The sequence below is a fragment of the Gymnogyps californianus genome, chromosome 8 (assembly GCF_018139145.2).
Source record: "Gymnogyps californianus isolate 813 chromosome 8, ASM1813914v2, whole genome shotgun sequence".
Taxonomy (NCBI): domain Eukaryota; kingdom Metazoa; phylum Chordata; class Aves; order Accipitriformes; family Cathartidae; genus Gymnogyps; species Gymnogyps californianus.
In genome coordinates, this window is record NC_059478.1 from 3,467,732 (window position 1) to 3,486,117 (window position 18,386).

Consider the following 18,386-nt stretch of genomic DNA (forward strand, 5'->3'; position numbering starts at 1 on the left):
AGTCACACCAATACCGCTCCTTGTCTTTATTAGCAACCTTCATGAGGGGACGGAGCAGACTCGGCAAGTTCTCCCGGCTAGCACCGAGAAGCGATCGGTACCCCGGCAGGCAGCCCTGCTCTCCGGGGTCTTGGAAAGGCAGGAGAGAGCGGTGAAGGGGACCTGGGAGAGTTCTGGAGCTGGGCGGCCGTAGCCCCGTCCTGGCTGTCGCGGGGCAAGGGAGCAGCTCTGCAGGCGCCAGGGCTGGGCGCCGGGGGCTCAGCGGGGGCGCAGCCTCGCTGCCAGGAGGGTGCGGAGGTGCACGGCCACGGGTGAAAGCAAGAGAGACGTTGCGACGCAGGAAATTCTGAAATAAGGGATGACTTTTCACTGTGAGGGTGGCCAAACACAGAGAGAGAGGTAATGAGAGCAACACCTTCTCAGTATAAAACTGAAAGTGGACTGGAAGGGCTCACAGCAACCTCATCTATTGGGACTATTTCAGCCTCTGTTATTCTACGACTTGGGCATTTTTATTTTATTTTTTTTTTTTAAATCCATTCCTGCAGTGAGAATACAGATCCTTAAAGGTTCATTTTAAGTATGACTCCTTCTGATCCTGTTTTCATTAGAATTGAAAAAACCAGCTCTCTCTTGGGCCTGATTAGGTAAGTCTCAGAGGAAACTCACTTCTTCATCCTTCCTCTGTTATCAGCTGTTCTCCGATACCTCTACTCCTATGAGCTTTTCCTCCATGGAAGTTAGGATTAAGAAAATGAAAGATGCAGGAGCCCTAAATTTAAGTCCTTGTTCAAGTGTTCAGCAGTGTTTATGACATTCATTAAGTAGAAACCATTACCAGCCTCGCCAATGAAGTGCTGAATTTCTTCAGCCTCCTGTTACGGAAGAATGAGGACTTCAGGGACTGGAGTATCTTGGAGCAAAGGCACCTTCTGCCTTCCTCGTCCCTTGAAGGGTCTTGAAGCTGGGATACTCAAAAAGCATTTTTGTCTGTGGGGTATATAACAATGCACTTGAAGTCCTGTAGCCTTCCTTTGCATCTATTTATTTTGGGAGTAGTAGGTGTTCCTCAAATAGATGTCTACTCTCTATTGACCCTGCAATTGCACTGGCAGCCGTCGCCGTACTTACGGGCTCCGTGTTTCACCGGGGATGGGCAGACAAACAGGTCAGTGCAGGGCAACGTGACTCAGAGACGGGCAAACAGAAATGTTCTCGGGAGGCCAGCGCAAGCCTGGCTTTTTGCAGAAAAGATTAAAATAATAACAAAGATTACCACAAGGAACCATGCAAAGAGATGGCGATGGAAAGAGGGAGTGCTGGTACGAGCAGACAAATACCTCGAGATGCGTCGTGCTCCTCTGTGGCATCTCCTTGGAGTGGATGACTGCGAGCGAGGGCTAAGCTGGGGACGGGGCAGAGGGGTGTAGACCAACACCTCCACTGCGATGGAGCAGCCCTTTGTGGCTGCAGCCCTTCCCATTTTCCCACCTTTCTTCAGTCATTGTGGCCTCCTGTCTGCTCTGCCTTTCCTGCAGGGATGTCCCATCCCTGCCTCCCTGGCTTGCTCACATTCTTCTTCCCCATCTCTCCATTAACCAAGCGTTGAGCTAACACCCAAAAAACAGGCAGAGATGTTCATCCTCTGCAAGCGCCTGCACCCGACCTATGGCCGTGGGTCACCCGTGGTCCTGCCCATGGCGGGGCAGAGGGATGCAGCTGCTTAAAGGAAGCAACAATTCTGCAAAACCCTGGTCCTCTTGGGCAGGCAACACGCTCACCATGAGAAACCAGAGCCCGAGATTTGGTGTAGGAGGGTTTAACCCCTTGCCCTCCCTGCTGCTGGGGCCTCATGGATGGGGGACGGGGCTTGGGAGGTTGGAGCAGAGCCACGAACAGCAGCAAAGTCGTCTCTCTCTTGTAACTGGGGTAACTGGAGAGATGTTGGAGCAAACCCTCAGCAAACTGCATTACTTTTTATTGGGGGAAAAAAAAAAAGGGAAAAAACTGTCCTACAGGAATCAATGTTCTCTCTTGGCAATACCCTCCCGCAGTCCTTAGAGGATCTGGTTTTCTCTTTCCATGTTCATCTCCACCGCCTTGCCAGCCGCAATGCCCAGATGCTCTTTGGCATAACAAGGAGTCGCCCTCCCATTACAGATGGCCTCTGAAAAGGCAAAAATATTATGCAAAATTAACAGCTAGGGTGCCTCCCAGCCCTGCCCCTCTCTGTATTTCCTTTAAAACATGCAACCAGGAATATTCAGTTATTTATTTCTGGCTCTGAATGCCTTCCTGACACTCCTGCTCCACGGGGACACTCGTTGCACGGAGGCACAAAGGGTAAGGGATGCACAGCGCATCAGTACATCACACCTCCTGCTAAAACCATCCTTAATAATTACTTTATGCCAATAGTTGTATCGATGGGCCATTACTCCGTTTTCACCCTTCCCAGTTAGGTCACCCGAAGCTGCAGGACTTCAGCGGCTCTGACAAAAATTCAGCCTCGGCTGCCGCTGGTCCCAAGACCCACCGTTCACGTCAGCCCGAAGCTGCCGGTGGCAGGAGTCCCATTTTCTCCCTAAGTGCTACATAAAAAGGTAATGTTAATAAGCATTTCCAGCTGGAATGGTCCCATAAAACACCATTTGCCTGGGAAAGTTCACCCAAGCTCTTAAACCCCAGCGCAGGCAAATTCATCTTTATTAATCCTTTGGTGGAGGGCACAGCGCGGTGGCGTGACACCAGGGCTGGTCCGACTGCAGAGGCATTTAAGCCAAAATTGCGCAAAAAAGCATGCGCGGGGCTCGGTGGTACCCGCACGCGCTTTCGGGGAGCACCGGGACCACCCCGGGATGGCTGCGACACCAGGACAGACCTGATGGCAGCAGTGCAGGGCAGAGAATGAGAAAGAATACAGAAACCCAGTTTCACCGTTCCTTAAAACACCCTACCCCAGCATTTCTCTGCCTTCGCGCCCTTTGCCGGGTGCTGCCATCGCCTTCGCGGCGCTTCGGGCTGCGAGCACCGGGCTGGGAAGGAGTTGCTGGGTTTTGGGCATAAGCCCTGGCCGAGGAGGATGCTCGGAGGTTTGCGCAGGGACACGCCGAGCTGGCGGAGCAGCAACGTGGGCAAGACGAAATGATGGGCAATTCAGAGTTGGTCGTACTGAATTTGAAGCATTTTAGGATTTCTCTACGGACCTCTTCCCTCGCGGGCGGCGGGTGGTAACGGAGTAAATGTTGATCGTTAGAGACGTGCGTGATCCTCCCCGCCATGGCAAAGGCCGTTTCCCCGTCCCTCCTCTGGCCCAACGCTCCTCACACTCCGGTTTAAGAAAATTAGCAAAAAGAAGGCTTAGAAAGGCATAAGGGAAAAAAAAGGCAAAAGATGTGCAGGGAAGGGCAAAAAGGCATTTCCGACCCGGGCCGGCTCTCACGGCTGTTTTATGTAACCGAGCACATGGCTTTCCACGTTTATTTTAGGGCTTGACACGGGTTATCCGCTTGCCAGGCAGAGAGCATCTCTGTTAAATGATGTCAATCTTCACCGTGCTGGCATTACAGCATCATAAAAAATTACATAGCTGCTATTTTGGGTAGCAGCTTTCTCCGACTCAGTGAATAAATGCATCTCCATATGACTCACTCCGGGGGATTATTAATAGACACAAAAGCAGAATGCCAAAAACCTGAGAATATCACTCAGTTCCCACACGTAGCTTTCTAGTTTCTCGCAGCAATAGCACTCGAGAACTTTTTGTCTCAAAATTTAATTTTTTTTATATGTGTGTGTGTATATATATATATACAGGGGGAACAAATTTTCTACTCAACTCACACCTTGAAGGCTTGGGGAGGGGGGGGAAGAAAGTCTGCAGCGATGGAGGACGCTCGTTGCTCCAGCTCCGGGCGTGCAGGGTACCACACGCCAGCCCCGCATCGCATGCTGGGCTAACGCCCATTCAGGGCAACGCCTCCTGCTAACAGACCCGCTAAGGCGAGGCCGCCACTATTAACAAAGCTTGAAATAAAAGCTCAGGTCTTCTGATTGAAACAGAAACCATCCGGGATGGCAGAGCAGCGGGGAGGAAGCGAGTCGTTCCGAGAGGGAAGAAATCACGCGCTTCTCCTTTTGCTGTGTGACAGCCGGCGGATAAAACAGCGACCGGCAGCAACTGTCAGATTGTCCTGGTTTCGGCTAGGACAGAGTTAATTTTCTTCCTAGTAGCTGGTACAGTGCTGTGTTTTGGATTTAGTAGGAAAAGAATGTTGATAACACCCTGATGTTTTTAGTTGTTGCTAAGTAGTGTTTATACTAAGTCAAGGATTTCTCAGCTTCTCGTGCCCAGCCAGCAAGAAGGCTGGAGGGGCACAAGAAGCTGGGAGGGGACACAGCCAGGACAGCTGACCCAAACTGGCCAAAGAGCTATTCCATACCATATGACATCATGCCCAGTATATAAACTGGGGGAGCTGGCTGGGAGGGGGGATCACGGCTCGGGAACTAACTGGGCATCGGTCAGCAAGTGGTGAGCAATTGCATTGTGCACCACTTGCTTTGTATAGTTTAATTCTTTTAGTATTACTATTGTCATATTATTATTACCATTATCATTGTTTTTCATTCCTTTCTGTCCTATTAAACTGTCTTTATCTCAACTCACGAGGTTTTTTTTTTCCTGATTCTCTCCCCCATCCCAGGGGTGGGGGGGCAGTGAGCGAGCGGCTGCGTGGTGCTTAGCTGCCGGCTGGGGTTAAACCACGACACAGCTAAAGATACGGGCGCAAGCCTGGAGCTCACCCCACCCCGGGGCTGGCTTCTTCATTCACCCAGCTTTTCAGTAATTAGGGTGAAAGTCATCGGTGGGGTCCTCTGCCCCATCCTGGCCCTGCTGCCTCACGAAACCGCTGTGCTCAAATAGTGTCAGCTCTGATAACGCAGGCAAACCTTTAAAAAAAATGACACTTTCCCCCTAAAATGTTCTGTCAGTGTTCATGACACTGCTGAGTTGCTGCCGTGGGCGCAGGGACTAGGTGTCCATGAGGATGGCGTTATAGTCGGCTATTACAAAGCAGGTTCAAAGTCCCACATGTGTTTATGATGATAATGATGAAGAAGATGATGATGAAGAAGATGATGATGGTGATGACCGTGCCATCTTCAAGCTCAGAGAGCATTCACCTGGATGTCAAAGACATGAACTCTTTTGAATTCTACCAACTTTCACATTTTGCAGTTTCCCCTGAGCTGGGATTCGTTTCCCTTCGCTGACACAACAACATTTTCCCTATCCACAACAGCACAGTAACTTGAATATGAATTTTCACTCTTTCACCAACTTTTTGGATGTTTGACGTCAAGGTTTCCTCCCCAACAGTAAAGCAAATAACGTGCCCCTCTCAAACCACCCCTGAACTCCTTGCCTCCTCTTCCCCAAACATCTCCAGAATGAAACTACACAGGGAAACATTTCAGCCTGAAAAAGGAGAGTTTCCCAGCGGTGGCAGGACCCAGAGCAGGGGCCGAAAGGCAGCAACTCGCCATCCTGCTTGCCACGGGGGGCTCTTGCTGGACACACACTTGCATTCACCCAGCTTTACAGACGGTGTCGGCTTTGGAAAATGTTGTTTAGTGTTTGCTGGGTTAGGAAATTTAAGCTTGCAGAGCTGATTATGCCGGGTATGTGGCTCCGTAGAGCCTGGTGCTCTTCATCAGTGAGAGAAGGTGGCAGGGAATGGGTGATGAGCTCCACTGCTGCTCCTCGCGGGCTGACGTGACGTGGAGGTGAGGGAGGCTGCCCCCACGCTGGGGAGGTGAAGGCACCCGATGGGCCATCAGAGCACGAGTTTGCTCTCGGTTTAAAAAACAAAGGGGAAACGGCCAATGTGGCAAGACATGTTGTAAAATGCGAGTATAAAGCATGCGTGTTGGACATGAAGCCTACGTGGCATCACGGACCATCACCTGCGAAGCAGCAACACTAACCAAAGCTGTCGGTGGGACAGAAATGCCAACAGCGGCTGGAAATCACCCCCTTTTGTTTAAAGCTGATATTAAATTCGTTCCTCGGCAGATGCAGACATTACCCAGCTGGAAGCCTCTCCTATCCTGAAGGTCTGGCGTGTCAGCCAAGCCGATCTGGAGTTGAGTCATCGCTAACTCCAAAATCGAAGTGACAGGTAATTATTGTTTTATAGACTTGCTAAAACTGAAATAGCTGAGAACCGAGTATTTATCTTCAGTCTAATTTCCGTACGACGACGGCAATGTCTTCGGAGCTTAAACATGTCTCTCTGGTGCTTCATCTACCCATTCACTCTTGTCTCATAATTCAGATTTTAAAGTATGTGTTGTGCTTCGTGGGCAGTGCCAGTCATCAGCTGGGCTCTCTTACAGCAATTAAAAGGCACGCTGCAAAAAAAATAATCATGCAATATTGCTGATCACTGCCTCCTTTCTCTTACAGCGGTGGCTGCCGTGTCTGGTGGCAGCACCACGCACAACTCCACTCGCTGCAGGGAAGGTCAGAGCCCGCCCGAGCGTGCACGGGGACGATAGGACGAGGGCGTTCGTGGGCTGAAGATTTCACCTGTGCAGCCAGGATTTGGAAAACACCGCTATTCCTGCTGTGCACAAAGGGATGGAGAGGCGCAGTAAGTCAGCCCGGGTTCTGCGTGGCCCGTCCATGGCCACAAAGGACTCGTGGCAGGGGAGGATGCAAAGCTGGGCCTTCTGGGTCCCAGCAGAGAGACTTAATAAAAAACCAAACAAACCAAACCTCTGACTGAAAGCAAAGGAAGAAATTAATGTTAAGTTTTGGATGGTTCAGTTGTGGGGCTGAAGTCCAGTATCAGAGAAAGGTTTGTGGGATCCAGGAAACAGCAGTATTAGTAGTCAGATAATTAACCGGCTGCTTTGCTGATCCTCTTCAAGGGCATTCTGGCCAAGGTCTGCAGACTGGTTCCTCTGTTATATCTGTTTGCATGTCCAACCTCTCCGCCTGCCTACAGGGTTTCCAGGCTGCTCATCACCCGCGATACCATAACGTCTGCGTGCCTCCCAACAGCACCAGGCAAATAAACACCTTCAGGCACACGTCCTTCACGGGGAGTCAAACTGGATCCTGCTCCAGTCAGTCCAGGCGTGTCTTTAAAAAGCTAAGTCTAAACAGAGATTTGGGGGAACAAGCAGAGGAAAGGGCATTTGCTGAACATTCCCAGCGAGTCCAAGACAACCTCCTAAAAATCACCAGCCACGTCAGCAAAAGCCCAGAGAGCTTCTAATACCCTGCCCAGTTCTTCATGATAAAGTGGGAATCTCTGCAAAATTTTAGAGAAGCCCAGAGTTTGTCAAGCTACACTCTCCAGTGGTTCCTACAGAGCTTAAGTTCTGTGGACATCATGGACAATCCTACAGTAGCTCAGCAAGTCCATCCAACCATGCAAGCCTTGCTCCTGCAAGGGGGTATTGCCTGCTTTTCCCTGACCGGGACGGGCTGGGGCTTTGCTCAAGTCCTTCAATGGTTTCCTCAAAGCCCTGGCTCTGGAAAGAAACCACTCCTGGTCCCTCATACTGCACGCAGAGACCTGGCCCAGAACACCTCCTGCTGGGCTTCCTGAGGGAAAAAAGTACAAGTGTCAGCATCTGAATGATGTGAAATGATCCGCAGCCTTCCGAGATGAAAAAAGCACTAATATGGTTTTTGGTTTCTTTAATCTAATTTAGATGCAGACTCCTGTGACTCAAGACATGCTTTGGGTCAAACGCTGCTCTTTTGGTTATAGGGTGATGATGTCGAGGCAAAAATGCCTTAGCATCGAGGGTTGGTGCTGGCGTCCAAGAGCAAGATTTCCCCTTGCCCCTGAAAAAGCTCAGGAATCCAAATGCCAGCCTTCAAAACTAAGACGCAAGTGGCACGCAGAACAGCCAGCTCCTCCTTGGGCCAGGTTAGAAAATTGTGAGTATAACTAAGCCTAACACACACACAACTACATTTCAGGTAGGAGGGTAAAGCTTCTGCCTCCTCCTGCCCACCACGACCAGAGCTGCCCCCCTGGTGAGCTGTACGGAGGGTGGAAGGGTTTGGGCGGGGCGCAAGTGAAGAGAAACTTGCAATAATTAAAAATATAAAGGCATCATCTTTTTAGGTGAGAAGTGTGTCCCTATCCCCGGTTACTAGTGATGGAGACAAAGATAAGTGTCAGATAGACAGCCAATAAACAGTTTTTTTTTCCCAGGTGTCACTCTCCAGGTCAAACATGTCCTATGAGCACTGCATCAAACTGCACCCAAATTGCCCCAAGAGCATCAACGCTCAATCATCGCAGCAGCCCCCAGCAAGCCCTGCTCGTTAGGTGAATGACCGACGATGACGCAGCTCTGGCACGCTGGCTTCGTGCCCGCCTGGGATGGAGCATCCATCCAGGCAGCCCTTGGAGGGATACCTGCCCCTTGGCTTGGGTATTTGGATAGATCTGAGGATGGCCACTGGCCTCTTGGGCAACTCTTCCCGCTCCCCAGTTCCTCTCCTCGCTCCTGCCCGGGGCTAACGCTTGGGGCAGGCTCCGAGGAGGAAAACCGGCACAGCTCAAAGGGCTTTAGAGAAAGGAAAAAGCACATCAAGGGACGAAGCTTGACTGCAAAACCCCTTCACCACAATTTTCTCCAAGATCTCAGAATATGACTCAGAGCTTATTAAATAGTGCGTCAGCCTCCTAAAGAGAAGTTTGGCCCCAAATTGTTCTTTTCTTTTAAAAGAAACCTTGAAAAACCCATTTACAACTAAGCGCAGCACATCAGATATAAAGACAGTTTTTCTTCTCTTCCCACCCTCCTCTTTTCCACCCTGCTGAATATATTTGAGCAGAGTAAAGTAAGGTGGAGGCATGCCTTCAAGGAGAGATGCATTTTAAGCTACAGTAATCTGTTTATATTATTATAGATCCTCAGCTGCCACGTATATTTAGACTTTTAACAAAATTTGCTAGGACTTTGCAAAGGTGGAATAAATAAAGCAGGTTAAAAAGCAGCCTTCATCCGAGCAACCTCGCGGGTCTGCTTGTGGCACGTGCAACTTCTCACAAGGAGGTTCCGTTGTTCGTCACCCTTTCCCAAATGCTACACGGCTCCAGTCAGGTCCCTGCACTTGCTCTGGATATGTTTTTGCAGCAAGTTGCCGTTCAAGGCTTGAGGATACGGTTATCCTGCTTCAACAAGGAAAGTAGATGGCTCTTAGTGGCTGAGGTGCGGAGAGAAGGATGTCAACCCAAAGCCAGAAGTGCTTAGAAACCATCTTGTATTTCATAGACTTCAGACATTCAAGACTAGAAAAAGGTTTCTGCTCTGTTTAAGTTTTGTTTCCGTAAGCATGGCTCCTTTGAATAAGTAACCAGCTCTAATCTTTGCTTTTCCATATCCCAAAGAGTTTAAACCAAGTCTCCTGCCTGACCAAGAAGCTGAGTCAGCTGAAAACCATCAAGAAGCGCCTGGGTTCTGCCTGGTACATGGTGACGGCAGCAAGACGTGCTGCGGCCAAGGATTTGCTGGTGATATGAATAGACAACCCCCCCCCCCCAACCCTCAATTCTGTTGATGTTTCTTGCAGAAGGGTAGAGCCAATCGAAGTCTGTCGCCCTCACCCCAATCCCACCAGCAACCTGGGGCAGGCCTGGAGCACGTCAACTCCAAAGAAAAAGAAAGACAACTACTGACGCCCTCCAAACCTCCTGCCCATCCTCATGCCTCCACAACCAGCAGCAGGACAGTTTACCCAGGCATTCACAAATACTGTCATCTAAAGGTCCATCAGTGAGGTTATAATTTATACAGATGACTAAAGCACTGGTCACATTAAGCGCACAGGTAAGATGGGAATTGCTTTTCCTCTCTCACAAAGCTGCCACCAAAGCCCATGCCTTTGGTGCCATCATCATCGGCAAGGAAAAAAGAAAAAAAATATATTAAAACTAATAGGCGGCTGAAAGAAACTCCATGTAAAAGGTGGCTGGTGTATTGAAAGACCACAATGTGTCTGTAAGACAGGGTTTGTATGGGGAAATTTATACACGAGACGTTCAGCATCTAGAAAATGAGCCATGTTTCAAAAGCACAAACCCAATTCCCTCACTCTTGCACTACTTGCAAAGGCTTTATAAAGCACTTCTGAGAGAAGGATTTGCCTCGTCAAGCCCCAGGACTCTTTATTAATTAAAGTGTTTAAATAATTGAAATGCACAGTCTCTTGACTCTCCTTAGTGTGGCTACCTGCTTGAGAGCTGACAGAATTATGGAAAAAATCATATGCAAGGGGACAGAGTTATCACCTTGAAGAATTCGTAACAGATCAGATGGCTCCGTAGCCCTGAGAGATGCCAACAGCCCTAAGAAGGGTGATGTGACGGGAGGAAGGCAGCGAAACCTCATCTCCAGGGAGGTCGGGATGCTCGTGAAGAGCTGCGTGGTCAAAGCAGCTGCTGCAATGCAGCGAGGATTTAGGAAAATCAGAATTTGCTGGCAATTTTTGACCATTAACAGGATAAAGATGCACGTGGTGAAACCTGCCAGAGAGGACTGTCACTGAGCTTTTATACGGAAAGCTATTGAAGCTAGGTAGCGCTTGAGTTGTCCCAATCCTGCGACACAGCAACCACTCAACTCCAACCGAGGCTGACAGGAGACCCGGGGACTGAGCAGTCTGCAGCGTTCAGAAACAGCTTCTACCTTAAGAAGACAGCTTGATACTGCAGCCTCACCAACGCCGCTTGGAAAGCTGCTCTTCCTGGAGGTGCTCACATCCAGTCCTACAAGAATAAGAGCCACTCCTGGGTCTCTCTCCCCGGGGGGTCCTCCCGACCCCACTGCCCCATCCACTGTCCGAAAGCCAAAGGAAAATCCAGTGCAGGGAAGGAAGCATGAGGAAGTTGCGCTTTTTTTTGACATATTCTAGGTATGGCACAGCACTGATTGATAGGGAACAACATCTTCTGACATGGACTGTCCAGCCCCACTCGGAGCAAACATTGGAGGAAATCTCTTTAGTTATGAAAATCCCAATATTTTAGAGATTTTCAGAAGTCAGGGGTGATTTTTGAGGGACCTGAAACCCTTTAAAGGGATCTGATTTTCAGAAGGCCCAGTGAAAAATGGCCAGCGTCGAAGGGCTTTGGGCTGAGTGCCCCAGGCAAGTGTCGGCCACATCAGCAAAAGATGCTATTAATGCAATCATCTCATGATCTGTTCCACATACGCCACACATCAGAGCAATGAAATCAGTACAGCACAGAAACCTATGTCCTGACAAAGTTTCTCCATGGGATGCAGTGGAAACCTGGCCCTCACATGGTGTCAAAGCAGAAAGAAATAGCAGCACAGGTAACAATCTCCTTTGAAATAATAAATACAAAAGGTATATTTTTTTTCCTTAAGGTTTTTTTTTTTGTTACTCATGACAGCATTTGTTAAAAATATTACATCTGCTTTTGAGAAGGCAATATCCTCTCCGTATAATATGGAAAAATAAACTCTACAGGACACGCAACAGATACCCCCAGCTGGCACAGAGCTGCTTTAAGAGATTAGATCCACAGACACATCAACGCGGAGGGCTGGTTTTGCCTTCCTTGTCCTCACACTCTTAAAACATTGTGTTGTAGGAATGGTAAAAGACAAGAATACATAAAAACAGTAAAATGTTTATTTTCTTAGAAAAAAAGAGATTCAAAATGATTGTGATCACACTCCCATTCGTGCTCAGCAAAGCCAATACTGCAAGCTTAGTCCTTGATTAAGATACCTATTAAATGAAACTCTTTTTCCTCTTAAAATACAAATTCCTGCTCCTGCATCACTTCCAGTATTTCAGTGATAACATGCTTTTAATGGATAATAGTTTCTCAACTTCTTCTCAGCAGAGAAACAAGGCCTGCCATGGCAAAAACATCCCATCTCCAAAGCTCGAAATCACCAGCATTAATAAGCACTCCGGCCCGAACGCGGACTGACAGACAGCTTAAGGGTGTTTCTTAGATGCTTGAATGTTCACTTATGGAAGCTTTGTATAACACTACCTCATCTGATTGATAGAAAACAGGCCAGAAGCCTCAATAAAATCAACAACGTCTTTTGGATTAACTTTTAAGGATTTGCTGCGTATCTGGACACAGAAAAAAGTGAGAAGTTGCAACAAGTTTTAACTAGCAGCAACAAAAACAGTTCCTTACGAGTTCTTAGCAATATTCCTCATCTGTTCATTAAGAAACACTGTAACTGAATGGAGCATATAATGTGGAAATGAGCTTCTTCTGTTATGTAGTGCTGTTCGCTCTAGAAGACTTCCAAAAGGTCTCGACTGGGTTGTAATCTATTTACACAGTAGTATTCCTGGTGCGAGTGGCAGAATTGGCACTATGTGACATCCTCCTCTTCTGAACAATAATCACGACCCTGTAAGGAGAAAAGCCAGACAGTTTGTAAATGACGACTTGAAGACAGGAATAACATAAATCAAGGGAGCAATTACTAACAATACACATGAGTTCTCCAGACTTAGGAGATTTAAGTTCAGAGCTGGGTAGAAACCTTAAAAATAGGGAACGGAGTTTGCCCAACTCCTCCAACCGTTTCTGGAAGATTTGCATGAAACCAGGATAGGGGACCCTTCCCTTTCTGTCACTACTAGTCTCATACATTTCATCCCCTAAACTGAATTCCAGGGGGAGTCCAATAAACTGATTTACAAAACTATTTTATGTAAAGATACACCTTGACGGACACAACCCTATAGATCCTTTGCGAAAACATAATCTCTGAAGCAAAAGCAACGAAGCACATAATCCTTTGAGCAACGCAAGTCAGCTGCTGTGAACAAGAATACCTCATCTGATAACCTCAGCAAGAGTTTAACTAAGAGCAAAAGATACTATTCGTATTGAAATTACACTTACACAATGGGGGAAAACAGGCTAAGCTTCACGAAACATGGAATTCTTACAGACCAGTCATGTGACGCCTTCCGTCCCATCCCAAATGCAAGACTTGCAGCAGCATCTAGCTAGGTGTTACCCTCGGGAAGGGCTGGAGAAGATCTGTCCCGTCCCTCACTAGCTGTTTCTTGCAAAGCGGCGAGAAGAGGATGTGATGGGACCCACTGTCCTTGTTTCTCTACACAGAAACAGCTGGAGCTGAGCTTTTCAACACACAAGCCACCCAAGATATCCTGCGTAAAACAAGTGCCTCAAATGTAGTACTGAAAATCTCAACCTCTGGACTATTTCCCATTGTTCCCGTGTGCCGGGTGTATCACCCGAGCGCTTGCGTGGAAAATCCCAGCAGCCGAGCAAAGGGCTGGCAAATAAGAAGAAGAAAAGGAGAAACACGAGAGTCTCAGACCTGCAGTAAAATGTAAAAGCTCGACAACACCCTGTAAGCAGAAGAGACCAACTCAGCAGTGGTCTACTCACTCAAGGTGGGGCTACACAGTTGCCCCACAAATCAAAACCAGTCACTGCCCTGTCTGGAAAGAGGTGGGGGAAAGAAAAAAGTAAAAAAAGAAAAGGGAGAGATGTTTCTTGAGGCAGCGACCAGTTTATTTGGGATGCACAGCTGGGGTACACGTCGGGAACAAAGGCTCCAAAATGTCTCTACAATTAAAATCCCACTAACGACGCCGGGATTGCAGAGCTCGCTTTGCTGGAGGGTCCACACCCAGGAATGCGTGGCGCTTTAACAGCTCTCTCTGGCCCAATACTGTTAGTAAAAGGGCTTGCTTAGTATGTTAAAAAAGACCCCAAGAGACTAATCAGCCCTAATTTCAATTCAGCAATCACTGACCCAGAAAGAAAGAAAAAAAAATACATTTTTTAAAGTAAAAGATTTGACTCAGAAAGAAGGAATGCCGAAATACTCTGCAGCGAAGCCCAAATCCATCGGTTTTCTCCATGCCAGGGACCACAGTGCATTTGGACAAAACCACGAGACTAAGCTGGCGGTGATGAAGGCTTGTCCAACATGCTTCAGAGCTGTGAAAGCCACCAGTAGCGAATGACGACTGAGGCTCAGGGCATTTCCAGGAGATCCAGTTACCTAGTTCCCCAGCCTCCTGCTCAAGAGGGAGCCCCACGGCCCATCGTTCCCCACTACGCTCTGCACCAGTGGCCCTCAGTGCTATTAAAGGCTCAAATGGACCCAAAACACGGAAGAAAGCCATCTTGCATTTTTTCCTTCCCACTCCTCCTGCCGTTTGTCTGCTTCTGGGTTTGCTCTGTGGCAACCAAGTGCATCGCTCCTCAAAAGGATGTCAAGAAACCGCTTAAAAAGCGACATGCTGAAGAAGTCCTTGCCACAGCGCGGAAATACCACCTCCTCTCACCCACCGCCTGAAGGCCGCCGAGAGCCAGGCTGCTGCTGCCAGACACTTTTTTCCCCATCTTCACGCCGGCGGGGATGGAGACACATCGGTGTCTCGGAGGTGGCCTTCGAGGCCGCGGCCCTCGGTCGCCGGCGGGCGGGGAGCTGCCGCCATGCCCAGCTTCCCGCCAGCCCGCTCCTTCCCGCCAGCGCGTGTGGGCAGCGGCGGCACAGCCGAAACGGGGAGGAGGGCGAGAACTGCCTCGAACGCCAGGAACACCTCCTCCCACGCCTTCCTGCGGCGCGACGCGCAGCTCTTCCACCCGCCGAGCCCGGCACGGACCCGCAACCCCGACCCAACCAAGCGAATTTGACGCCCAAACCGCGGTAACGCCCGACGGCGAGACGAGGAGCCCCGCTGCAGCCCGAGGCTGCCGTATTTTTTGCAGGGAAATGCTCGAGAGCTGGGTTTGCCCCGGCGCTCGCTTCAGCAGGAGCGGCCCCCGCCGACGTGCCAGCTGGCGGGAAGAGGGAGGACACGGCGAGGGAGACGGGGCGGGGGACACCAAAAAAAGGCTCCCGCAGCCGCTCGGCGGCTGGCTGACGTCTTCACATCCACTGCCCCTCTCCGCCGCAGAGCCGCGCGGAGGAGCGTGCTGCAATGCAGGGGAAGGGACGCATTTGTTACACGCCAAGAATAACGTCGGAGCGAAGGCACGGTGGGCTGGCAGCTTGCACGCAAAATTAGGGATTTTGCTTTCACTTGGGGTTTATGGCGAGTTAAGAGGATGTTGCTTTTTCTTTCCTCGGGAGAAGGAAGGGCCACGTCCACCCTCTCAGTGGTGGGATGCGATACAACCTGCAGGTCTACCCTGCTCTGGCAGGTTTAGCTTAATTTTGTCAGGGGTGGGAATCGGCTGTGACAGGTAACACCCCGTTTCGCACGTACTCCTGCCCGCATCCCGGCTGTCCTACACCCACTGCCCCGGCTATGCTGCAAAGACCCACACCGACACACGCCCAGCATTTAATTCCACCACGAAAATGAAGCATGTGAGGCTCAGCCCAGCAAGGTCTGAAGCGTCCTGGCCCAGTTCAGCAGGGTGAAGCACATACTAGTCTTTAAGCACAAGGGAAACAACATTTAAGCCCTGGAGCAGCTCATGAGCAGAAAGTTAAGCAGGTGCTTTAGTATATTCTTGAAGGAGGGCTCGTGGTGAGGTCTCCTTGAGCAAATATACAGCAATGGGTATTTATCTTCCTAAAAAGAGCAGGAGGGGGAGAAACCATGCTACAAGGAAGCCAAAAAAGTTACAATTCCCTTCCCCCCCCCAGACAAAAGCTTTTGTCTAAAGCTTATTCCCTAATTGAATTTTTATCAGTAATAACAAGGTCAGTGTTCCTCAGGAAGATCAGAGAAAGAATAAAGCTGCCTTCCCTGCTGCACTGTAAATCCAACACACAGGGGTTTCTCCTCGGTGCTCCTCGGGCAGAAAGGCAGGAGAGGTCTCCATCTCCCCGCCGGCAGAGGAGGAAGGCTGCTTTGGTCCTGCTAAGCATCGTGGCCCCAGTCCAGTAAAATACTTAAAAATGTCAATTTTTGACCCCTTGGTTGTTTCAGAGAATGTTTGATAGATGCTGGAGGAGATGATACCTCAAGTGGCCACACCTTCGATCCGTGAGAGGCCTGCTGTGCTTGAGATGGGGAATTATCCCGGTGGGGCTGGGCAAAACCTCACTCGAAACGGTGAGCTAACAGCCTGCAAAGCTGATAAGGTCTTCTGAAGAAACCACACTGAGCATGTGAAGCAGCAGTCAGAAGATGAGCTCCACGACGTGAGCAGAGGAGCTCAAGTAGTATCTAAGCGCAGGCTGAAGTGATGGTGGGGTTTTTTTGGGGAGCAGACGTGTGTCAGAAAGAAAAAGAAGAAACCAGAGAAGGTGATAATGCCCCCAAATAGAGCGGCACCGTGGCTGGAAAATGAGAGTGCAGGATTGCTGGCCAAACCCTGTCCCCTGCTGCCCAGGGAAGCTGGCTCCCGCGTCCAGAGGAGCTGCAGGCGCAGAGCACACGGCTAATAACAGGAATGTACGGGCCATCCTTTAATAGCCCTTAATAGCACAGGCTAGTAAATAAGTTTTAATGACTGAGAGTGTAAACGCGAGGAAGCTGAGAATGGGAACATGCACATCCAAGTCCAGCTAATTCCTGAGAAATCTCGTCTTCCTCCCCTGCAGTTTCAAAATCTAACTTTCAACTTTTGTAGATGTCGACAGAAATGCCTTAAAACAAGTATGTGAATTTAAGATAATTAAAAAACCAAAAGCCTTACGCTCCTTTCCTGCTGCTTGTACCCAAACCGGAAGGGCTCATTCCCCCGCTCTCTCCCCTCGCTGCATCTAGAAAGTGCTACCATCCTGACGCCCCTACCAGGACAAGCACCACGGCTGATGATATCCTTTTAGAGAAAAAAAAGATAAAGAAAAAGAAAAAGAAAAAAAATCACAGGAAAAGCCCTTTTCCCCATTGTTGGGGGTGACAGGCCAATAAACAAAACCCCATGCCGCCCGAATGCAGAAGCCTTCCCGGTTCAATAGCCTTTTGTGCGGCTGGCGGACTTGCCGAGGGAGAGAAAGCAGCTAAGGAGATGCTTCTTCCGCCACGGCTCTGCAGCTTGGCACCAGCATCCTCGCACCGCGGCTCTGGCGAGGAGAGGAGGAAGAGGAGGCCGGCCGGCCTGGGAGAGGGAAACGAGCTGCACCAAGCAGCCCTTTCTTCTGCGACGGCTGAAAGAGCTTGTGGGACACAGTGGCCCCTTTCAGAGGCGATGGCCAGCGCTGGGAAACGTTAGCCTGGCTCTGCGGTGGGAACCCTTTTCATCAATCTGGTTTTGTTTACAGCGCTCGCAGAAAGGATGGGAAGAAAATGCCGGGAGGCGGCACTAAATAATTGTATACTGTGCTAATTTTTGTCCGTTTCTTATTTGGTTAGAGAAAAATCAAGAGAGTCATTAAGAGCAATTCACTTTGCTAATGAGTTTCAGCCTAATAATTCTGCCCTTGCATACACTGCAGTTAGCAACCCCCCTATTTCTAACGGCACTCTTTAAATACGATACAAGGAGCTGCACTGTGTCTTCCCCCGTGTTTCATGCCCCGTTTTACTAACGAGGGGATGGAGCAAGTTGCCGCCGGGCATCTCTCCCATGGCCTCCAACAACAAACCGGTAGTCTCCAACAACAAACTGGTAGTCTCCAACCTGGCTGCCGGTGACCAGGTGTGCAGATCGGCGGAGAAACCCCTCCAAACCCACGCCGACACCGGCGCTGGTGTTCAGGACCAAGTTATCGCTCGACCCAAAGCGACCTTCCCTGCAGCAGCAGAAACACGATGCCCCAGGCTCGGGGTATCCACCAGCTGCATGAGAGTTTGTAGCAAGATATCTTCACGTGCTATGACATTTTTTAATCTCGGGTTTTTTTTTCCATGAGCATATTTGCATTGTGATTATTTTTTATAAACCACTGTAGCCATCTAGACAACAGCTTATGATGATGGGACTGGTGATGATTTCCTCTGGTACAGCTTACCTGGCTTGTTTTGATTTTTTTTCTTCCTAAACCACAAAGCCAGAGATGCTTCTCTTCTGGGGGTACAATCCCCAGATATAATCCTAGAAATTGCTTGTCAACTGTTCAATTATACCTCAGCCTTGGTATTCTTTCCTACAGTGAGACAGCTGCCTACACACTGTGCCACAGCCTACAGTAATAATATATACTTAAAGGAGATGATAATTTCTGATGATCGTTTTACTGCTCCGTACGTAGGATTCAGAGAAAGCAGTCATTTTTCAGACCATTTTCTGTGATAGCTATCATCAAGATGCTTAAGTGCATCAAGAAGCAAGTGTTAAATGGGGTAAGTTTTCCACATTCAACATTTTATACGTCACAGCTTTTAATTTTGCTTTTATTTCATATTTTCCTGGAAGCCTTGGTGGGACAAGGCCCCCTCAAGTCTGTGGACTTGAGGC

At 49.2% G+C, this 18,386-nt stretch overlaps 1 protein-coding gene across 2 annotated transcripts in view; it reads right to left on the minus strand.

Annotated features, from left to right (window-relative positions):
• Positions 1–11,482: 11,482 nt before the first annotated feature.
• Positions 11,483–18,386, minus strand: part of C8H1orf21 (chromosome 8 C1orf21 homolog) — a 126,802-nt gene continuing 119,898 nt past the window's right edge. For both annotated transcript variants that reach the window (XM_050901375.1, XM_050901376.1), the window contains exon 6: positions 11,483–12,447. In XM_050901375.1, coding sequence (XP_050757332.1) covers positions 12,409–12,447 — 39 coding nt within the window. In that variant the 3' untranslated portion in view covers positions 11,483–12,408. The remainder of the gene's footprint in view (positions 12,448–18,386) is intronic.